At 39.5% G+C, this 24153-nt stretch overlaps 1 protein-coding gene across 1 annotated transcript in view; it reads right to left on the bottom strand.

Moving 5' to 3' along the window:
• NFKB1 (nuclear factor kappa B subunit 1) overlaps positions 1-23056 on the bottom strand; it is a 48525-nt gene extending 25469 nt beyond the window's left edge. Inside the window, exons 1-7 of the mRNA XM_054383276.1 lie at positions 23012-23056; positions 21818-21902; positions 13823-13860; positions 10749-10847; positions 3097-3245; positions 1285-1448; positions 153-311 (exon numbers count right to left, since the gene is read on the bottom strand). Coding sequence (XP_054239251.1) covers positions 153-311; positions 1285-1448; positions 3097-3245; positions 10749-10847; positions 13823-13860; positions 21818-21902; positions 23012-23056 — 739 coding nt within the window. The remainder of the gene's footprint in view (positions 1-152; positions 312-1284; positions 1449-3096; positions 3246-10748; positions 10848-13822; positions 13861-21817; positions 21903-23011) is intronic.
• Positions 23057-24153: the final 1097 nt, after the last annotated feature.

Genomic DNA, 24153 nt, shown 5'->3' with positions numbered 1-24153 from the left:
CAAATTATCCATGGCCTACTTACTTCTTAATCCAGTAACAGGCAAGCAGCAGGGCTAGATGAGCCTGTGCACAGGCAAGCCCTACAGAATGTTTTTGTACGTACAAAAGCTTGCCCCTTATCCCAGAAGTAATTAAAGCCAAATCTACTTACTGCTGTCATATATTGCATCTGATATGACAGGGTCGAGTTTCCGCGTGAAGCTGCCATTGCTGTCAGGGAGGAAGGCTGTGAACATGAGGCGCACCACGCTGAGATCCATCTCCTTGGTCTGCTGTATCGCTGCCTGGCGAATGATTTCCCTCTCTCGTTCTGGAACCCACAAGCAGACAAAAGAATTAACACAGCAGGTAGGGGGCCCATAACAAACTAGAAAGAACAGTCTCCAAACCTTACTATCAAAAGACACCAACAGCAAGGAAATCACAGAATCACAGAATCAACCAGGTTGGAAGAGACCTCCAAGATCATCAAGTCCAACCAATCACCCAACCCTAACTAATCAACTAGACCATGGCACCAAGTGCCTCATCCAGTCTTTTCTTAAACACCTCCAGGGATGCCGACCCCACCACCTCCCTGGGCAGCCCTTCCAGTGGGCAATCTCTCTTTCTGTGAAGAACTTCCTTCCAAGATCAAGCGTCTCCTTTAATTTAGCGTCCACTGGCTTTTCTCTTTTTAAGCAGAGGAGCTGTTCACAATACACTGCATTCATCTTAAGGTTTTTGCATCAGATGTTATTTAAGGCATAAAAAATATTTTTAAATATTTACTGTTTTCTGCTCTCAGTTTATAAAGGTTGAGAAAAGGGCAAAGGCAGCCACTAAGGATAGCTGAATGCCTAGTAGTAGAGTGATAAAGAGAAGGCTGGCCCTGTATAGAAATACAGTGCCTAAAAGCAATGAGGACCATAGGTTTTATGGGGATATGGATGAAATAAAGCTGAATTCATCAATTCCCATAAGAAAGGCCCCAAATTATGTAAGGACGTCACCTGTTGCAGCAGTATTGCAAAATGGCTCTCTTTATCACGTATTAACAAAGATAAAATGAAATACAGGTGCAAAGGTGAGTGCAGGCAACTATGAAAGTAAGTTGCTCCATTCTCACTTGAGTGCTGACAGCAAAGACTCTTTCTTTTGGATTCCCTAAAACGTGGCAGCAACACATCACCTCTTAAAGCACAGAGTCAAGATCTTTTTTCTGGCTAAGAATCTGTGAGTTTGGAAGCTAAATCTGTTTTCAGTAGAAGGTCTACTAAAATCAGACCATCATTTCTACATACCAGTCAGCTGTCTGTCTCCACATCCATCTGCCTGCAGATAGGCAAGCTCAGGGTGCACCAGGAGTCCCGGGTTGTATCCTTTTTTGCAAGCATCTATCATGCGTGCTTCCAGAGTTTCAAACACTTTCTTCTTTGTGACATGAAGTATTCCAAGATTTGCAAACCTGCCCAATTTTGACCGAAACATTTTCTTAATGCTTTCTGCCAGACCTGCAGCAGGCAGACTCTCTCTTACCAGAGACACAACTGATGTAAACGGAAGGACTTGACAGTCTTTCTCTATAGTCTATAGATGCTGTAGCCAATGGAAGGACGTAAGCACAACTTATGCTGCAGGGCAAATTTTTCAAACAAACCAAAAAACAAACAACAAAACCTGAAACAAAAAACCCAAAACAAAACAAAACAAAAAAAAATCCAAACCCATCCAAGCTTACAAACCATGTAAAACATGCACCATTACATGGCAGCAATCCTATCAGCACAGGGGATTTTCCCATGGCATACTCAGTAATCTGTTAGGTTTCAGAATTAACACTGTGGAAACAACTCAAAAAAACATTTGCAAATCTGGTTGGACACACTTTGTTTGCTCTGTCTTGGCAATGACATTTAATTTGTCATTGTATATGGCTGCTATGTAGAGCAGCTGCTCGGAATAAGCTCCATCCATTCAAAATTATTTGGAGAACAAGTTAAGAAGCTAAAAACAGTGCAACATTTCCCCAAAGATATGTTCTAAGCAAGGCTCTGAACATTCAGCAAGACACTTCAGGTATCTATTTAAATGAAAACTTCCATAGTAAACGATCTGCTTTTGTAAAAATCTCCTGGCACATTTAAAAATCAATTAGATCTGGAAGTATGAAAACAAGACAATAACTCAATTTTCATGTGGGTCAGCTGAGGATAGGAAAGCTGTTTCTAAACATCTGATGAAAAACAAGACAGGTTAGGAAATGAGCCAAACTTTTCAAGATGAAAAGAAGCATTTCAAATAAAGCTATTTAAATTGTTGTGCTTGGTAAAGTTAGTGCACTGGGCTTGGACATCAAAAGTTACAGTTTAAAAGAATCTCTCTCTCTCTCTCTCAACCTTCTCAGCTTTTTAAACTTCATCTTCTTCACCAACAAAGACATTCTTGAGATCACAGAACTAAAACTCACAGCCAGCATGAAACCTGATCTAAGCCTGAAAACGTAGACAGGAGCCTCAGCTCCATTTACTGATATAAACAATTATTCTTTTAAATTAAACAAGAACAGACCAACTACCATTTCACTACGATCTTACTGCTTTAAACTTTCAAAGTTTGACTCATTTAGTATTTTCATGCTTATACATGTCTTGCATTAATTTCACATTTACTAACCCTATTTTCTTAAAGCTTTTCTCTTCACTGTATTCACTGTTGGCAGATTCCACCAAAAAGTAAAATATCGATCAAAATGGTAACAAAAATTCTTCTCCAGTAATTTTACACTCCCTTCTCTTTGATCAAAACTGTTTACATTTGAAAGAATGGGCATACTATACAAATTTGGACTGCACACCAAGAGACTGCAACTGCAAATTCTAAGTGAAAACTATTTGCTTAAACCTTTAGCTTGCTTGGGGCAAATTCTACAAAGGTAAACAGAAACCCCATTTATTTTTTTCTGTTTAAGACACAAACAAAACACAGAGCAGAGCAAGAAGGCCAGTGCTCCACTTATCTGCCTCTTAGTAGTATTTTCATATTGCTTCTTACAGTATTGACATTTGATTCTGTCTCCCTTAACCCAGCTTTACAAACCAGTCAATAAGACTTACCCTACAACCATATCTTTAGGTCCTGCGTTAACTGTGCATACTCCATCTTCACAAAATTTACCCACCAGGCTGTGAGCATGCAAGTGGACATATTTCCCATTTGTAACTAACTGGACAATTACTTTTGCAGGTCCAACATAATTGCAGATCTGTAAATAAATATATTTAAAAGAATAAAATAAGTGGTATTGTTTGGAAGTTTAACGGAACAAGTAATGATTCTAGTTGAGTATTTTCTGTCATCTTACATAGGAGAAATGTTTATCACTTCCTCGTGAAATACAAAGGACAAACTAACTGTGCCAGATCATCACAAGGAAAAGCCGAATTTTCTTTATTTCTTTTAATTAAACTTGACACACAAACGGCATGAGCAGTGTCTCAATTTAAGGAGCAAGACAGGCTCTCTAACTCTTCTCAAAGCAGCTAAAAAAAACTCCACACAGGATTGGATAGAAATACAGAATATTATTGGAAGTTTAAATAGAAGTGCTATTCATAAACCATGTGCTATGGTGGAAAACATATAAAATACACAAAATCCATAGTCTGGGCTTAACACAAGCCCATTAAGCTAATGGGCTTCCCCAACCTCCACCCAACCAGGCCAAAAATCCAGGCCTCAAATGTCCCTCCACCATATTAAGCTTCTCTGCACCCTCATTACTAAACCAGCTAAAATTCATCTCGCTAGCTTCAGGCCCCTGCTAAGCTCACACAAGACGTCACTTCCCCACATTGCAAAGATAAGGGAGCAGCATTGGGAATGAGAAAGAGAGGGAAAGGGGGAAAAGGGATGGAATAGTTTGGGCTGTCCCCTTATAAATGGGAGATGCAGGCATTCTGGAAATGAAATAACAAAAATTACACTTTCCGGTCCACCTCCTCGACCTCTCTAGCCTCTGGAGGCCTGTACTCTATGGTTTCTTAAAGGCACCCAGTCTCAAACCATGACAAGCAATGACCAAGAAAATTAAGAAATAAAACAAAGCTAAAGGAAAGCAACCTTTCATTTCCCAAATCATGAATCTCAATTTTACATTCTTGCCAGTTATCTCCTTCAATTTCAATCCATACACTGAGTTCATAGCACATAATGTCACGTGTTAAGAAGCATACAGAAACCACATTTTATCAAAACCCCTGGGTGACTTTGCTCAATTTGAAAACACTTAAAATGATTTGTAAACATCATGACTATTTGCAAACAGTTTGGTCTTACTAGAATGACTTTTCAGGTAAAGATTTTACAGTGAATTACATCTACATTCATAGGCATTTTGTTAGTTCAATATGCTCCATTAACACATTACCCAGTCCAGTAAATATTCCCTTCAGCATATACAAAGATACTGCTAAATCCCCATCTAAGGTTTTGCAGGACTGGAACTATGATAAACTGGGTGCATAGCCAACTCTGGAGGACTTTTGCCTTTCTTTTTTTTTTCCCCTTACCTTCCCTTCTACAGTTTCTAATCACCACACACTTTGTAACAGCTTTTAACATTGTGATGTCAAGTAATGCCTCAAAACCAAACCTAATGTTACTAGTAACATCACATATCAGTAAGTTATTTGCTTTACATAAGATTAGGTAGAACTTTATTTTAGTTCCTCACAAATAATCCTCTCCAAGTCAGTTATGGCTTATGCACCACTTTCATATTATGCTGAATATAAAATCACCCCACTTCTTAAAAAAGCAAACATTACCTTCTCTTCCAACTCACCTAATTAACCCTTTTATCACTGTTGGGATTTTTTTCCCCTCCTCTTCTAATTTTTCTTCTAATTTGCCTTGAGCAAAGTTCTTTGTGTTACAGCAGCTTAGAGATCTAATCAACCAAAGTATTAAAGGCTCACGATAAACATTAAAGTGAAGAATTAGTGATGAACTGAATACTTAAGGTTATATTGTTGATAAAATGCTGATAACCAAGGGATTTCCATGATTTTACCACATTACTAAGTCCTCCTAGCTTCCTTCCCTCCAGTTAACCCCTCTCTTGAACTCATTCCATCACAGCTGAAACACTCTGCATACATACAACCCATGCCCTCCTCATCTTCTCATTCACTGCTAAAAGCAAAAAAACATCCCAACTATGAAAAAGCTGTTCCAGGAGGAACAGGTGTGTGAAACTCCTCTCATTACACACTGCCTGCTAGCTAACTACTGTATTGATGTGCGTTTTGCAAGCAGCAGCTTCTAAAATACAAAACATGGGCTACTCATGCTTCCCTCCTGTTTGCAAATAGCAGTCCCTCCTGGATCCAAATACAGAGATGCAGAACAATCACAGCTTCACCATTTCCACCATTCACCAGCAGTGGGAAAATGCAGAGATCCCTATGTAACTTTCCCAAAGTCATACGAAAATAAAGGTGATTGTGTTTGCTGCTACAGGTCACCACCACCACTGCAATTAACTTTTCAAGGGGGAAATAGGGGGGAGCTTTATTTTTTTTGTTGTTGTTTTCTCCCTGCTATGAAGTTCCCAGCATATCTGTAGCATTATATTCATTATGAGTAACATGCATGCTCTGGTATCGCATCAGGAAAGTTCAAGACAATCCATCAGCTGTAGAAACCACAGTGAAACTGTAGGTAGGACTGCTGCACATCAAGGACTTTCCAGCCTCTGAAAGCAGAACGTGCAACTGCAGTGGTAACCAGATGGCAATCTCCCCTGTTACTCAGCTCAGTATGATTTTTACAGCCTCTCTCAGGGGAAAATCAAGAGTTCTTCAAACATAGTACCTTATGTAGGTCACCCTGCAAGAAAGGACTACTTTGGTCATCCAGCCTGATGTCACAAACTGCAAAGGCTACCAAATGCTTCTGAATATACTTCTTACAGATAGACTTTCCTACTTGATTTTGAGATATGCAGGTTATCTTGGTGCCTAGCAAAACAGCCTCAGTGGTTAAATATTCTGAAATTATTTGTCAGTGTCTTTGAATCATTGTCTAAGATACACACCTATCTATCATCTTGGTGTAAGAACTTTATAAATGTTGTCAAAGGCTTTGAAAGGTAGGCAGTACATCACATTGCTGAGTATCTACAGAAACCTAAGGATTATGGTGTCGACACAAAAACATACTCAGTATGAGAGGGAGATAGCATGTGGGTGCTGTACTGCTTAAAATCAGAGCTGTGACCTGAAAAAAAAAAATCACTATTGAACTTCAAATTAAAGATAGGGGAGAAAAAGAGAAAATAAGGAGTTCCTGGGAAGAACGTAGCTGTAACTTGACTACATCCTGTACTGAAGCAGCATTCAATTGATGTAATCTGATAAAGTTAAAATGCTGCAGGCTCACATTTATCTGCTCTTCTTATTTGAGAGAGATTTGTCTGATTAAAAGGACCCTGTGTACTTGAAGTTGAGTCAATTTCAAAACAAAAGTTGAATGTTTTCAGTTGTCTCACATCCTCCTGCAATCCAGACCCCAGCCATTTTTCTGTAGTTTACCAAACTCCATGAAAACTTTGTAAGAACATTTTCCTACTTCAAAGATGTTTTTTCCCATTACTCTTACAAGCAAGAAGTGAAACCAGCTCATCAGTGACAGAAAGGAAATGATGGGAAAGACAATGTCAAGCCTACAAAGCCAATACCTATTTCTCTTTCTAATCACTTTGTTACAGCAACTACAGCCCAAATCCTGCCTAACCTTCAGAGTGTGACTAGCGCTGTCCAAAATATGCATGTCCGGAACATGTTCTGGTGTTCCAGGCATCACTCACTCTATAAAGAGCATGTTTTCAGAGCAGCATCTTTTTTTTTCCCAGTTGCTAATTTAAGAGAAAATATTTCAGATGTGCCTCAAATAATTTGCTTACTTAGGAGTCTAATAATAAGCAATGTAATTTAAACCAATGGGAGCTGAAGATCTTCTGATCCTCTGAATGTGAGGTTACTCCCATACCAAAACCAGAGTTAGATGCTCTGCTTTAGGAGCCCAACTAAAGGGACTTGGTAGCCCATATTCACACAAATGAACCAGAAAAGTAAAAACCACAAATCTTACTGAATTCAGCTTTGGCTGAATTTGGTTCAGTACAGCTTTCTAAGATGGGTAAACATTTACAGCAAAACCTTTGCTCATTCCTGTCTCATGTTTATTCCCTAATTCATCTGTTAAATGCATTTTTAACTTGTAATCTGTAATCACTTTACAATTTCATTCCTATGGGGTGGGGTGGTGTAGCAGGGGAACAAATAAACTGCTTATTTCTTCACCAAGAAGGCTCATCAAAGTAACTTCATTAATTTTCCTTAAGTTCCTCTCCCAAACTTGAGGTATGTGCTGAAATCCCCAATTTCAGTAAGAATGCTTATCTCTGAATTGAGGTATAATTTAGGATAGCCCCAGGACATGACTGGCTGGGCAGCTCTCCTGTGTCTGGGTTCAGGGCTGCTTAGATGGTATGCAACTTCCAGTCACAAGTTAAACTGCACAACATCCAAACTCTTCAGCAAAGAGATGATGCTCATCACCTTGGGCACACCTCTCAGCAGCTGGTCACTCAGTTTCTGGGCTGCAGCTCATTTACAACCAGCTCACATAGAACAGGCAACTCAAATTTGCAGCTACCCACACAGATTTGCTCCCAAGAAGATGAAAATTCAGGTCATTTCCTTCACACCACTATTTGCAGCAAATTCTTATCACAGCCACAATAGGATCAAGTACTTCAGAGTGAACCATGAATACACCCACACTAACATCAGTATGTAAGATCAGGACACACATGGTAAACATGTAAGAAGGCCAGTGGAGATTTTCTGTACAACTTTTCTCATAGTTTTTCAAACATACAGAAACAAGCAAATTATTAATAAAAAGATAGTTAAGTAACCTAGTTTTCCCCTGGACAAAAAGCTAATGATATAAGCAGCTCAGGAGCTTTTGGCTTCAACTCTTCTAGATAGGAAATTTGTCCCATGCGGTATTACACCGAACAGATGAAAATGGATTTTAAATTAAGAATTTTAGGTAGCTTTCTACCATAATCACGAAAAATGTCCTTCAGTGTAACTTCATTATAACATGCTCAGTGTCTACAACTTCTCTGCTCTCCAGAACTGCTCCAAAAAACAGAAGATGCTTTGTACATTAGGATTACTGTTTGCAAAGACAGGGTTAAATAAAGGAATATCATTCTATAAACTAAAAAATTAATCTATCTAATTTTTGATATTACAGAACAAATACTGCTGTTATCTAGCCATGACTGCGCTGCTAAAACAACAGGTTTAAAATCAGTTCCACCTTGCTGGCCAGTACAGATTTGTGTACAGACTGGCATTGCAGAACTGCTGACCTACACCATCTCCTAACACACTACACAGGAGGTGGCTGAATATGACAATAACTACCAAAACATTTTGCTTAGACATTATAAAAGTCTTCAGCACTCCAGCCTTTCAATGAAGATGCCTCTTCACCTATAAGGGTAAAGCTGAAGAATCCACATGAAGCAACAGGTCACATCAATTAAATGTGTTTTCTTTCAACCTTCAATCCATAATCCTAAAACAAGGGAGTAGAGAGGCTGCAATTCTTTTTTTATGCCCTGAAGATATCTGTATTCTGGACATCCCATGGTAGCTAACGGTAAATTACATCAGCTTTCTATGGAGACTTGGTGAAGCAGAAGAGAGATCCCAATGAGAGCTGCAGAGATGACACCATGGGCAAGGTTTAAAGAGCTCTCACAACACCTCCTTTTTACAGTACAAAGCTCACGCTACTGTCCTTTCACAGCAATGTGATCAACTAATCGAGGTTTTATGGTGAAGTCCCTGGTAGAAAAGTAATAATAGCAACAGCAACAAAAAAACCCCAATGCAACAACAACAAACAAATAGCACTCTTCAATTGTGCTCATTTCAGTTATGACAAGGTGAGCACCCTTTGACAAAACACAGAAGAGGCTTACAGGAAAAGGTGTGAAACACTTCTATCTTTACTGGCACCGCTTGAATCAAGAACAGGCACTAACAAGCAATGGCCTTGAGGGATTTAATGTTGTGTTCCCTTGCCAGCCTCTCCCAGCAGGTGTTGCCATGTGAGGATCTGAACTAGAAAAAACCCAGATGCAAACAGTAGAACTATAAGGAGGGAGAGGAAGGGACACACACATGTGGGGAAGCTTTAGATGAAAATAAAATCTGATGATCAATGAAAAGAGAAGGTTTTATGGAAAGCCAAACAACATTTTGTTTTCTAGTTTACTCAGGGAGAAATTCCATTTCCTGTATAACTCCTCATTGCTTATCTCCTTATCATGCTATTGTGCAAACCATCATACCTTTATAAAGTGTCGTTTGCATTATCATCAATACAGATGGGAATCCAAAGATCTGACTCCACTGAAGTAAATTGGTTTATACCTTAACATACCAGTGAAAATTCATTCATTGATTCATCTTTACCAACACAAGAAAGGGAAAAAGGGAAAGCAAAGGGAAAAGCAAGTAGATCCTTTGCCTAGGCTAGTAATTTTTCATAGGAGTTTTACAAGACTATAAGGTCTCAGCTTTCCCAGCCTCTTTTCAATTTGTGAGACTAACACCCTAGGCTATCTCAGCCAATGCTGATTATTTTCCATTGAGTCATGCTCATACTGATTCATTCAAGAGATGTAACTGTTCCAAACTCCAGCCTTTCTCAAGAACTGCAAAAAAAACTACATGCATACTGTGGAGAAAGCTAAGGAGTGGCACACATCAAGACAGAGGCCGACTGCTTTCCACTCTTCCCGCCCCATCCAGTGAAGAAGAGAGTAAGAGATAAAACCAGAATTACAATACATGAAAAGATAAAACCATAATTAAAATGTTAACTCCACTCCTTGTGAGACAATCTCTAGCACAGCAGTTCAAAGAGGCAATGCAATACTAAGACTTTTACTAAGTTTACAACATATGGAAGAGTGTATCTTTTCCCCACTTCCATGGAAAAAGAATTTGCTGCAAGAATTGTAGGCAGACAGTTCTCCTCTAATCCTAGAATGATTAATCACCATTGTTATAATCTTCATATTGTGCTAGCACAGAATGTTTCTTTGACTAACATCTTTGAATTTTTTCCAGGGAAAAATAAAGCCCCCAAAAAAATTATTTAGTGAGCATCTAAATATAATGCTGCTCCTATGGAGATGAGGAGTTGACTTAAAGAAATTAAGTCCTTCAGAACTAAGTATCCTAGAGATTGTGAATAAAGAATGACACAAGCAGAAAAAGAAGGAAAACTTGGTAAATACCATCTTAGCCTGCAGTGGAAGAAATAACCTATCTTGTGCTTTGCAGTACGCTGGAAGCAGAGTAACGGAGTAGCTCAGGCCTTGCTTTATGCTCAAATGACACCTTAAGAAAAAGCTCTATCAGTCTGCAGAAGGGCAGTGAGGTTGTAAATGCAGAAAAGCTAACTGCTCATCTGCTCCAGATAAATACGCCAAAATAACTCCACAGATCTGAAAACATCTTCCTTTTCAAAATCATTTTGAAAGCTGGGATTGAAATGTGGGCAGTCTTCAGTAATTTCATATCAAGTTAGGTTGCTGTGCAGTAAGGTCCTATACACACCCAAATGACACTAGCAATCATTTTGCACAGTTAATGATTTCTGTACTTACTTTGACCTGAGGGTATGATTTTTTGTTCTTTTCACTAGAGGCACCAGGAAGTCCACCATGTGAAGGTCCTTCACATACGTATCGGAAGCGAAACCCTCTCTGTGGAAATAAAGGAAAAGAAACTTGAGAACTGTTTAGAAACAAAACTGAAAAACAAAAATAAAACAGAGCACACACACTAACATGACTTGCCCAAACAGCCCACAAACAGAAAAAGTTACAACTGCTCATTCCTTAAATAGTGTTTGAGTGCTGGTTAATGAAACACCACTGAATTCGAGCCCTGCAGAAATTTCTATTCTCAGTCTTACACACAGCAGCAACATGATTTTTTTCTTTCACTAAATGAAGGTACTTTGATGCAGAGATCTAATTAATTTCTATCTTGTTCTAAAAGTATAAAAATTAGAGAATGCAAGAGCAGATACTCTCTCCCATGACTGCTGCTAGGTAGAGAGAATTGAAGCCAATAATCAATGAAGTCCAAAGCATCATAAAGAACAGAACAGGGATGAAGCAAATATGCTTTCTCTTTTTGGACAGAACATGTGAAAGCCTCATCTTCAAATGGAGTCCAGAAACAGCACAAAATGTTCAGGGAACTTTGAGTGGCTGGGCTTTAACTTCAGCTACATAAATAGATAGCTGAACATACTTCAGGGAACTACAAAATATCAGTAACCACCCGAGAGTACATCTGTCCATTTACTTGATTTTTATTTATAGGAAACAACATCTCCTTTCCAGGGTAATACACGAGGCACAAAAGATGCAACTCGTAAGCAAATGTGTTTGGCAGCTCTAACTCACCTTCACTAGTACCTGAAGGGAGCTTACGAGAAAGCTGGGAAGGGACATTTTACAAGGGCTTGTAGCGATACGATGAGAGAGAAGGGACTGAAGCTTGAGGAAGGTGGATTTAGATTGGAACAGGTTACCCACGGAGGTTGTGGATGCCCCCTCCCCTGGTGGCCAGGTTGGATGAGGCCTTGAGCAACTTGGTCTAGTGGAAGATGCCATCTGGCAAGGCAGATGGAACCCAAACATTCTATGATTCTATGGTATTATTTCATGTGGCCTCCAACTTTAAGTATTTTCAGATCTACTCCCCAGTCCTGCAATTTCTGGCAAAATTCCCATCTCATATATAGCTCCCAGTGTCTGTCCAAACAGCTCTAGTAAACGTTGTATCCTCTGTAAAGAATCATTCAGCCTCCTTCTAATACTAGACAACTCTGAATTCAAAGTCTGTATTAGCTGACAGTGAATGACAGTTCAAAAATTACTCTGTAAACATTAGCTTCTCACTTAAGCCTTTTCAGTCTAAAAACAAATGTACAGATCTGACTTTCATTCAGATACTGCCAAGACAATGTAATTTGTCCTTAAGCACGTACTTGCCCTTCTATGGTGAACTGTGTGACTGAGGTTACTGCAAATGAAGTGGTCAGCTGTGATGAGCCATGATGAGCTATGATGAACTGAAGTTGCGCAAAAGGCAAAGCAACCTCTGCAGACACAACAAACGAGAAAACTCAATCCCTCCTCTCCTCCATGCCTTCGATCCAACAGAGCCACTGGCCACCTGTCTGGCATTCCCCAGTCTTCTCGTTCTTGCTATCCTGGCTTTATTTTCACATGCACAGTCCTACTACCCCCAACTGTCTCTTTGCTCTAAGAATGATCACAAGTACAGCACTATGCTGATGGATCATCCTCATCACCCTGTCATAAACTATTGCCCAGCTTGCCACATGGGTACACCATCATAGGAGCTGCAAGCTCACAGCTGTCAGCTAGGAGGGCTGGTTAGAGTTTCTATCCTTGTTTGACTCAGGAAGTTTATTTTTCCTTTGTAGGTACTGGTTAAATATTTGCAAAGTGAAACAATGTAGACATCATTTGAGACATGTTTAAAAGATCTTCCAGCAAAAATATTATGAGCAAGCTTACTGATGCTTGTTGGTAAGTCATATGTGGAAGCAATGGCTTCACCTTTGGTACTGCACACTGTAGGCTTCCACCAGGCAAAGACACAACCTGACCTGGCATGAACCACAACAAGGAAGAGGCAGTGTATTCTTCCAAGACTTCACACTGCTGTTTCATCTACACCAATGAAACACCCCTGCTCCTGAAAATACGCTCAAGCACAAAAATGCCTTTGGTGTGCAGCTGAAACAAATGTTCTCTATCGACTGCTAGCAGAAAGGTTGGATTGCAGCATACTTCTGCAGAAGACCAAGAAGAGGATGGGACAGGTTTCAGTCACTCTCTTCCTCTGTCTACTTAACAGCTCCATACGGTAGGATTTTATGCAAGTAATTAGGAAAGGCAGGAAAGAGCTCTCTGTATTGTGATTAGCTCCAGGAAGAAGCCACCAGCTAAAGGGGAGCAGTACCCTGGCACACCTCAAGACAATCTTCACCCAGCAACCATTTTGTATGTCAGTTGCATGAAAATTAACCAGTGCATTGGGATGACTTTCAGCACCATCAGAGGAGCCTAAGTGAGAGTTTGCTGCACAGTCACAACAAGAGTTACATATGAGTATTTATCTTCGCTTCTCTTGGGTTATTCAAAGCAGCCAACCACCACAAAAGCAATCTCTAAGGACAACAGAATTTCTTTAGGATGACAAAGCACAAGTCAAAAGTTTCTGCGGATTGAGAATAAAATGAAATGTTTTTGTTTTTTCTTTCATATGCTTCATGAAAGATGAAACAAAGTCTAAAATCTTCCATGTATGATCTAATCATTTGTTTCAAAACACTGAGGTACTGTAAGAGTCACTTCTAAGATGAAGAGTCCAGCCCTTTTTTTTTTTTTCTTTGTAACTCTCAGGGTTTTTCTGTCTGATGACACTTCCAGAGAGACAAAAAGATGAAAACAGAACAAAACAGGAAACGATTTAACTACAAAAGTGAGAGGAAAAACTGTTCATGGTTAAGTGCTGCATTTGTTATGAAAGTTCAAAGTCTTCAATTTTTTGCTGATCCCAAGCCACAATTTTAGTCAAAGCTGAATACAGCAACGTAGCTACCTTTAAGATTTTAAAAACATAGTGTTCTTACCTGTTTTGGCTGTTCTATGATTTGAAGATACGGTCCATCTGCTAATATAAAAGTAAGAAAAGTCAGTAGAAATTATATTACTATTACTATGACATAAATTGCAAGGCTAAAATTGATGTCCTTGAATGTCTGGAGAGAAAGATTTTTAAAGCCCCTAAAGCATCTTCAGAACTAAAATAACTAATTTAATCACTTGGCAGTCTGTCATTTCCAACATTCCCTAAGACCAACATGGTAAGAAGGGAAGGATTAACTCAATAAAAAAAAAAAAGTTAATTTTAGCTCAGAGAGCCTAAATGGGAGGAATTTCTGATCTCTCAGTTAGCACTCGCAAGGGTAAGAACAAGATCCTCCCCTTGCCACTGACAAGTAGCCTGGCCTTCCTGAGCTAAGGTTAACTTTTGTACTTAAACCCCTCGGGCTCTAAAGACTATACTCATAAGCCTTTGGCCCTAGGGCTTCCTACTGAATAGGTGCTTTTGAAAGTCTAGAGACAGCCAATGGGAAGCTCTCAGGTATGGGAATATGGGAGGAATTTAAGCTGTCTCAACAAGCCTTAACAGTCAAAACTGCTTTAAAAAAACCCAACTGGTATTTCTCAATACGTTCTGAACAATTTGCATGCTTTTAATAATTTCAGATACACTTTGAAATACTGTTCTGCTGTGCCTCTAAAAACACTGAACATGATCTGTTTGACTACAGATGCAGACTCTATACTGAGATCCATCTTTGAGCATGATGCCAATACACAGGATTACCTTTTACGAAAACTGTATTTGTGTCTTTCAAAGGAGGCTTCCTTAAAAAAAATTCAGTCTTGCACCACTCCCTGAACAGCTTCACTGTGAATATCCCCACAATATTTTGCCAGCTATATTCCTGAAGGAATTATGCACCATCACTTATACTCTATGGAAAGTGGTAATGCTAAGGAACCAAGCAAGCTCACTGGGACACGTGAAACCTCCAATGCAGAAAAGCCCCAGCTATGTAGCAGGGCCTGCAAGCAAAGCATGTCATGCTCTGCCAACATCCAGGTGTGATCTGCCTCTGAATAACTGCATCATCTGCAAGTACCATGCCATCCAGCTGCTGCTAGGTAGTACTTGGCTTCAGCAGGGAGCTATGTACTTGCACCAACTTTAATTTGCCAATAGACCTAATGTTCACTGACAATTAAAAATTAATTAATTTCTAGTTCGTAGTATGTCTACATGCATTCTTCTCAGCTCCTCAATACAACTTCACTGCAATAAAACAGACTTTGACATCTTTAGTCAGCACAGGTCTTAAGTAAAGAAGCCTGTCTCAAAATGGAAATTCTGATAAATATGCTTATAGACGGAATTACTATTTTGATGTTAAAACTATCTGATTCAGCAACTGAATTAGCTTCATGCCAAAGTTATATTGCAAATGTCAGTCACAACAATTTCACATAGAAAGAACATTTATTTCTCAAGTCTGACACTCTTCCTGTGTAAAATCTTGAAGCCAGGCAAAAATCTTAACATCATGCAAAACTGCCTCCTGACCACATACACATCCTCTTACATTAGAAAGCATGGAACAAAGTTTGGACTTCAGAAACTTTAAGTCAGATTTACCTTTGGTGAGGTTTTATGTTTCATTTTTTTGTCTGTAATACAGAGTTAAAATGAGTTGTTTTGTGTTTAAACATTTTATCAGCACTTAAATTTAAGAACCTCTGTTCACAGACCTCTAACCCTCTTCAAGCTTTATGCATTCAAAATTTTACACTTTTGTAGTCCAGAGGCCTCACATCTTCTGGGCACTGGCAGAAACAATGCACCTAAAATACAGCTATGTAGTTCAACTTTAAACCAAACCTCCAGGGCAGAACCTGCCAAGTAATTGTTCTTTGGCTGCTCCCCTTAGGAATTCATTTTCAAAGCACGTATGCTGGGTCAGTAACGACACAAAATCCTGTGCTTGCTGCTCAACAGTCAGAAAATGAAATGCTCTTATTCAACAGCTGGCCCCCAGGATGCTGCAGAACCCAGGGTCCAACTTTCCCCTCAGCATTAGGAAACAAGGCTGGGGTCAGAGTGGCTGGAGAGCAGCCAGGTGAAAAGGGACCTGGGGGTACTGGTTGACAGCAGCTGAACATGAGCCAGCAGTGTGCCCTGGTGGCCAAGAGAGCCAATGGCATCCTGGCCTGCATCAGGCATAGTGTGGCCAGCAGGAGCAGGGAGGTCATTGTACCCCTGTACACAGCACTGGTTAGGCCACACCTTGAGTACTGTGTCCAGTTCTGGGCCCCTCAGTTTAGGAAAGATGTTGAATTGCTGGAGCATGTCCAGAGAAGGGCAACGAGGCTGGGGAGAGGCCTTGAGCACAAGCCCTATGAGGAGAGGCTGAGGGAGCTGGGGGTGTTTAGCCTGGAGAAGAGGAGGCTCAGGGGAGACCTCATTGCTGTCTACAACTACCTGAAGGGAGGTTGTAGCCAGGAGGGGTTTGCTCTCTTCTCCCAGGCAACCAGCACCAGAACAAGAGGACACAGTCTCAAGCTGCGCCAGGGGAGGTTTAGGCTGGAGGTGAGGAGAAAGTTCTTCACAGAGAGAGTGGTTGGCCATTGGAATGGGCTGCCCAGGGAGGTGGTGGAGTCCCCATCCCTGGAGGTGTTCAAGAGGGGATTGGACGTGGCACTTGGTGCCATGGTTTAGATAGGCATGAGGTGTAGGGTGACAGGTTGGACTCGATGATCCTTGAGGTCTCTTCCAACCTTCTTGATTCTTGATTCTTAACTCAGGCTCCTAAGAGAGCGATATACAGCACACTGCAATATTGCAAAGCTCAAGGAAAGTTCTTTGGAAAGCTGAAATGGTTTCACCTTGCGTGGTACTTGTGAAAACTCAGGGAAATGGGAAATTTGGGACTGTGGTTCTTATGCCCCCTTTGAATAAGCTTATAAAAAGCATATAAATATGCAGACAAAAAAAAACCCCAAGCCAAACCAAACCAACGAAGTGCCTTACACACTAATACTAGGAAAGTATAAAAACCATGCAGTATAAGTGTATAAAAGCAAATTATATGTCAGTTATCCTTAATCCAGATTATATAAATCATACCCAACATATTTAAACCAGGTCTTAATTCAACCTTTGGGGTTTTGTGACTAAGCATTTTTTCTCTTTTACAATGACTAACAAATTCTCTGGTACAGCATCTGAATCAGATCCAAATAATAGTACAGAGAAGCCACTTAATTACATCTGAAATGCTATTTTAAAATAAAGCATTAATAGTCAAGATAACCTCCAAGCATAAAGGCCATATTATTTTGACTATAAGAAAGATTTTACTTAGTGAAAGGTCTCACACAACTCTTTTCACTAAATTGAATACTTCCCTGAGGTGCATTAGACAGACATCCTAACACTGGCTACATGTGGGTCCTTCTTTTTCTCTCATCCTCTCCCACGCAGAAAAGATGTTTAGTGTTCTGCACAGAGAAGCTTTTTTAATATTTAGTTTCTATCACTTGCATGCCTGGTCTAAAGAATCAAACTGCAGGAACCTTAAGGTGTGCACCTCCTAAGAAGAACTAATAATGATGAGATTTGTGATCTTTTGCACCTCTCTTCTAGGCTGGGAAGCTGCTGAATGCGTAGCTTAGCTTTCACTTCTGCCCTACAGACAGGCTGAAGCAGCAGACAGCCATGGAGCTGGCCTCTACACAGGATGACTCTCACGGCTGCCAAGAACCAAGTTTTGACAGGAGCACTGTTCGTAGTTTGTGTGGCACTGCTGCAGTCAGGAGGGCTAAGACCGTAACTAAAATATGCAGTCCTCTGGCCTTGGAGGGGGTTTGGTGCAGACTGCCACATCCTGGGTATGCTTCAGTGCTTCCTTTTATGCCTTCTTGCCTCGCTTGCCACAGGCCAACTTGCATCCCACTGCCTCCCCTCCAGCCTGAGTCACAGTCCCACTTCCCCCATCTTCTTCAAGTGCTACATTTCTTCATTTTCCTTCCTGCCTGAGTCACAGGCCCTCCTGTATCTTGACACTCCCACCACTTAGATTCTTTCTTCCTCTTGACAGGCCTTACCCTGCACACACGTAAAGAAGCACCCATCTTAGGCTCCCTCGTGGTTCTTTCTTTCCATTAAAACAAAGCCAAGAAAAAAGAGAAGGTCTGTGAGGTTGGTGGGATATCCCTGCAAGCCTGGCAGCACCATAGGACTAGAAAGGTGCTTTAAGAGCTTCCATAGTACCTGAAACCATTCAATTTAACTTGCCACCAGCTGTTGTGAAGTCTTTGCCTTACCTCCTGTTAGTGGGTCCCCAAAACAGGCATCTTACCCTTTTCACTGTGTGCTAGCTTGCTCTGTGGATGTGAATGTTTTCATTCATGTTATCTAGGTTTCGACTGCTAAATCCACCACCAACCCTTATTTCTATCCTGGCAGTGGTACCTTGTTGCTAAACACCCAAACTTTAAATCTAGTGTCTTATCCTTCCCAAAAGGGGCATTCATATGTCCTCCCCCTCAGAGATTCACCTGCACAGAACACTTTCTTGCATCTTATCTCTTGCAGTGTTCAAAGCAGGCAGCACATGGGCTGTGCATAACCTCTCTCTTCCCTTGGTTCACTCTTCAAAATAAAAACATGGAAGATCTAGAGAAACCACCACAAGCAGTATATGCAAGGCTTCTCATGCTTCTGAGGATTAGGACCACTGCTATGGGACAGGGAAAACAAACAACTAATTTTTGGTGATGATCAGGCTTCCTTAATCTCTAACATTTTCTCTCTCTGGAAAAAGCAAGAAATAAAGTTTTTTTGTAAGGGCCTTTTTCCCTCTATGCCCTTCTCATTTCTTAACAACAAGCATCACAGAGAGTTAGGCAGAGGTTAAAGAAACATGAGAAAACTGGAATTTTAGCAGTCTCCAGGTAATATTATTCAGCTGCTGATGGCCCTGCTTAAGCTTCACAGGCTTAAAACCATACCACCTTCATGCCAACAGCTAGTTAGACCAGAGCCCCCTAAAGCCCAAAACAATTAACCAGTTCCCCAAACCATCTCTAAGTAGAACACAGATTGCTAAGTGACATGGCCTTGTATAACCAGGAGGAAGTAAGAAACACACACAAAATTATAAAATGCTTTGCTCAGAGTTCTGCCTATTTCCTCTCCAATTTAAGGCATCACTTTGTCCCTCCACTACACAAAGGACATGACACTAACAGGTATCCGATTTTACACTGCCTAAATATGTGCCATTGATAATGCTCCCTCCATCCCCAACGCCTAACTCTCAAAGGCAGGATATTTCCCAAAGAGCCAAAGAAGAGGCTGACTTTGTGACATACTTCCTTTGCTGCTGATGGTGTTCTAAACACACAGCTCAGTCCTGCATATTGCACTGTTATGGCACTTGCTGTAGATACATCCCTTTCTCACCAAAGGCACACAGAAGCTACTTCTCTTTCTACATTTAGATGGGAACATAAAACTTGAACCATCTACTACAGCTTTAGAGACAAAATAACCAAGCTTACTTACACCTGAAATACATGAGAAAGAAAAAGCAAGCAAAGCTACATGAGCACTGACAACCTCACTGAGAAAAATCCCTTCCCTGACGTCTCAAAAGGTTTTCTACTATTACTGTAAATATTAACATAACAGCAGGACACCTATCATCAGAAAGTCCCCAAATTCCCCAGCTATTTGTTGACTCAGCTATTCTGGCATGATATGGCAATCCAAAGTTACATATTAAACCTGCCTACCAACGTAGTAAGTCTGACATTGTGCATTTATGAATGCAGACACCGAAAGATGTATGCACCACATCAAATCATGTAGAACAACTGAAGTCTCTGGTTCTTTCTGTTTAAATGAGCCAACTGTCCTACAGAAAAGTACTCTTTAGAACACTTCTTTCACCCTCTTACCTCAGATGGAAGTACTTTTGGAAAATCCTGCATGAACTTTTAGCTGGCCTTGCTGTGTAGAAACAAGCATAGTGTAATATATACATTATTATATTACCTTATAACTGAAGAGCTAGTCCATAGGAATGACAACAGTTTCAAGCAAAGGGGAAAGTCAGCGTTATACTGCTCAAGAAACAAAGTCACTATGGCATCACCAGACTTTTTGTGATAACCTGAGATCCATGGTCCTGTATTAAATCCCATTTTGTACACAGAGAACTTGCCACCTGTAAGTGGAGCAATAGACAAGAGCAGTGCCACTAAAACAGAGTCCTTTCCTAAGCACGTTTGCAAATTAAGGATAGAGCTCAGATTATCTGAGTGAGGGGGTTTTGTGAATGCAGAACTCAGTGAATTCTTGCCTCCCCTACATGGTTTTAAAAGCAGCTGTTTTCTAGTTTAGACAGGACACAGATATCTGAAAATCAGGTTTATATATTTGAACAAATTGTATGGAATGAATCTGGCATAAGGAGTACAGAGTAAGATGAACAGACACATGTAAGAGAGATTATGGGGAAATCAAAATTCCAAGAAGTTTATTTGTTCCACAGAAATTCTGGAAGAACGATGGCAAGAAAAAAAACCTCTTGTTGCACAATGCAGAAGCCTTTTAAGCCTACACAGATGAATCTTACTGAACAATTCTATCTGCCTTAATAAAAGTACACTGCAAAAAAATTATTAATTTGTTGGATGCTTGTCCATGTTTGTCAAAAGCTTTGCTCATCAGAACATTTTATCTTGAAACAAAATTATCGGTACCATGTGTGTTTCTTGAGCCTTCTTCACTACTATTCATTCAGTCAAGAAAACTGAATTTATGTTTTAAACACTGAAACAATAAGCATGACCTAATTTTTATTTTTTTCAACCAGCATTTATTGTTACTTTAGGCTGGAATTTTACCTATGAAGTAAAAAGCTAATCACTTATTTCATTTTATCCTTCACACTCTCACTGCTGTCAATTGTATCACATATTGCAAATAAAAGTGATTTGCTTTTTCAACAAAAGCAAGCAATCACAATACAGAACATATCAGCTATAATACTCAACCAGCTATAATACTCAACCAGATCAACAACAGAAAGTTGTCATGGTAAAAGACATTATTAGCTATAGTGAAGAAATATTATTGGAGATATATATTGAGGAAAAAAAAAACCTTTACACCTCCATAAATTTTTATTTCCTTTCTCCTTTCATAGCAGCTATTTTAATAAACAAAACAGGAGAATAGTATTCTAAATTCAAGCAAGAATGAACACTTATCAAGAAATCTGATAAGCAAAACCAGATCAAGGTTTTGATACTGGCTGAGATACAACACATTTCTGTTTGGCATTCCTCTTCTAGAACCACACTGGAAGAAATGCATATCAGACATTTGCAAAATACCATTTGCCTAATTTCAGCAGTTGGCTGCAAAATTTGACTCTGAACTTCCCAAGCTAGTGTTATTATTAAGGAAATTGTCAGGTACTTTTAATACCAGACTGACACTTTACAGGAAGCAGAGAAGCCACCAAAAAGGAAAAACAGATTCGAATGATACAGGAAGTTGAATATACTCTGCATTTTATTAGTGAGAAACAACTGCCTTGAGAATTACTACAACAAATGAAACACTGCTGAAAAGGAGAAAAAAAAAAAAACAAACACATACTGCACTCTGCAATCTGGCAATAGAAACATGAAGGTCACTGAAGCTGTATGTTTACAAAAAAATATGAAATAATTTCTAAAAAGAGGTCACTCAGAGCTCTTTGGTCATTGAAACCGCTTAACTAGTTGAAACTCCATTTCTGTACAAGCCAAGAGAAAATCAGATCTGCCTCACAACTGAGAAGTTTCACAAAGGTAATAAAGACATGCCTAAAGGTGTAATAAAAAGTCTAGCTGACAGCTTTGGAATCTAGTATAATGAAATAAGTGCAAACAAAAAGAACTCCACAAAAATATGAACTGGAAAAAAGAGCAAGACAAGAGTACAATCCAGCAGCAATGGCTCCTACCTGTTCGTAGTGGTATGTCTGAAGTGATGTAATTTGTGTTATTAAATAATGTGTTCATTCCTATAAGCTGATCCATTGCAAACATCTATAGTGAAAGAAAACACACTTTATTACTACAGATAGGCATTATTTCATAAAACATCTATCAGCAAAGAATGTGAAAGTTGTCTGCAAATATTGAGACTACAAACACTTTGCTGCAGTATGCAAACATGTTATAGTTACTTTAATTTTGCTGGCAAAATGTAAAAGCAAAGCCAATAGTGATGACCAAGTTCCAGCAGTATCATGAGCTCAGCACAGTTTCTAAGCACACGCTTTGCTTACGTGCACTAACAGATATATAGTCAAAGGAGCTTACAGAGTAAATTCTGACAATCTGACCATAGATGTCTTGCCCAACACCTCACAGAGAACCTGTGAGTTCTCATTTCCACTTCCGTGATTAAACCCCACCAGACTACATTCTTTATGTAAATACACTTACAAGCTTTAATGCAAGAAAACAGTGTACCCAGGTTAAAGTTTAATTGTTTGGGGTTTTTTTGAATACTGACATGTTTTTACTCACTGTAATTGTTGTCAGGTTTAAACCTATCTTCTTCCAAAGTGGAGCAAGGATAAAGGAGAAAATAGCTTCTTTTTGGAAATTAAAATGAGTAGAAATGATCTGTTCTTCACTCACGCATCAGTCTCACAATTCAAATGAATTGTGAAATAGCGTAATGAGGTCAGGAAGAGCTTTTGAAGAACTAGGCCTTTTGACCTCTGTGAGGGAGGGAACATTTTAGTCATCAATTTCATTGTAAATTTCACAAAAGGTGATACAAAGGGGCCTTTTAGGGCATAATCAGCTTTACTTGGATATAAAGTCCAGTGTCCATTACAGAAGTCATTTTGGAACAAGAGTCAGAGAAAGATGGCATAAAAATGAGTATTTTTTTCAACGGCTTCTTTCGTCAGGTCTAGCTTTCCTTTCTTCTCCGCCATTTCACCAGTAGCAAGGCACTTTGCAGATCACATAAAAACACCTTAGAGAAAAAAAGATCACCCTAGATTTCCCCCAAACTGATTTTCTCCAATAGCTAGAACGCTTTTACATCTCCATGTTGCTAAGCCTACAAAGTGAGAGGACGTCAAAACGGAGAGCTAGGAGAGAATATTGGGATACTGAAAATACACAAATTTACTTACTTGGGGATCAGGCACTCCCATAATATAGGAGTCTTCTCCTGCCATTTTAAATCCTGAAACACAAAAACATGATCAGAACTCTTTTCTTTCCTTTTTTTTTTTTTTTTAATGTGCAGCAAAAGAAAACTTGAAAAATATTAAAGTTACAACCCCATCTTAGACCTTTCTTATTTTACTCCTAATAATGCTTTCTAAAGTACTCTTAAAATTTCTTAATATTTCGAAGGGGTAGGATAAGGACAGGATAGGCTACAGCTAAGATTTTTTTTCAGTGTCTGCTCCCAAAAAACTAAAAATTACATTTGAAGTCTTGATGTTATAATTTAATAAATCAGCAATTAATTTGTTCCTTCATTTGTTCTGACTATTCTGCTGTTAGAGTTTAGACAAAACAATTATCAAAGTTTTGCACGCACAGAACATTGCATTTTTATACAATAGAAAGACTTCTGAGCATTCATGAATGAACCCTAATGGCTTTTTCGTCAAGTATTGCTAAATGCAAGATAAAGATGCCCAAGCATGAACACGCCATATTTTTTATTTACATAAAACCAGGAGCCAAACATTGAGTAATTCTGGACAACTTTATTTCCAGAGGTCCACAAATGGTTGCTACCCACAGCAACTCACTGCTGATAACAACAATTAGGGATCTACAACATACCGAATCCTCTATCACATGTCTACATGTAATGTTCAACAATAGGAAAGTTTATCCTGGCTTAGTTTTAATGGAGTCAGTAGCAGAGCTTGGAAATTTTCTTAGGAATTTATTGGGTCTGTTATAAAAATCTGGTGTTATTTCCTTTCATCTAGATGTTATTGAAAGCACTGCAATTTTACTTATGCTGCTCTTACTAAAAAAAGGCTCTCCCAGGAAACACAACTCCAAGGGAAAATAACTACAGCGACTATTTCAAGAGACTCATGTCTGCACACAAGCAGACCCTTTAAATATGGTTGATAACTAAAAATAGATAGAAACATGCCACTGGCCCTCATATGCCACCACAATAAAGATGAGCCATGTTTCCCAGTAAAGTGCCTTGTGAAAACCTGATGCCTGATGAAAGAGTGACAAGCAACCAGTAAACCTGTAAAGAAAAACTGAGTCACTGTGTAGCTTCTACAGAAACAAG

Source organism: Indicator indicator, chromosome 8 (assembly GCF_027791375.1).
Source record: "Indicator indicator isolate 239-I01 chromosome 8, UM_Iind_1.1, whole genome shotgun sequence".
Classification (NCBI taxonomy): Eukaryota; Metazoa; Chordata; class Aves; order Piciformes; family Indicatoridae; genus Indicator; species Indicator indicator.
This window is presented reverse-complemented; position numbering and strand designations above follow the sequence as displayed.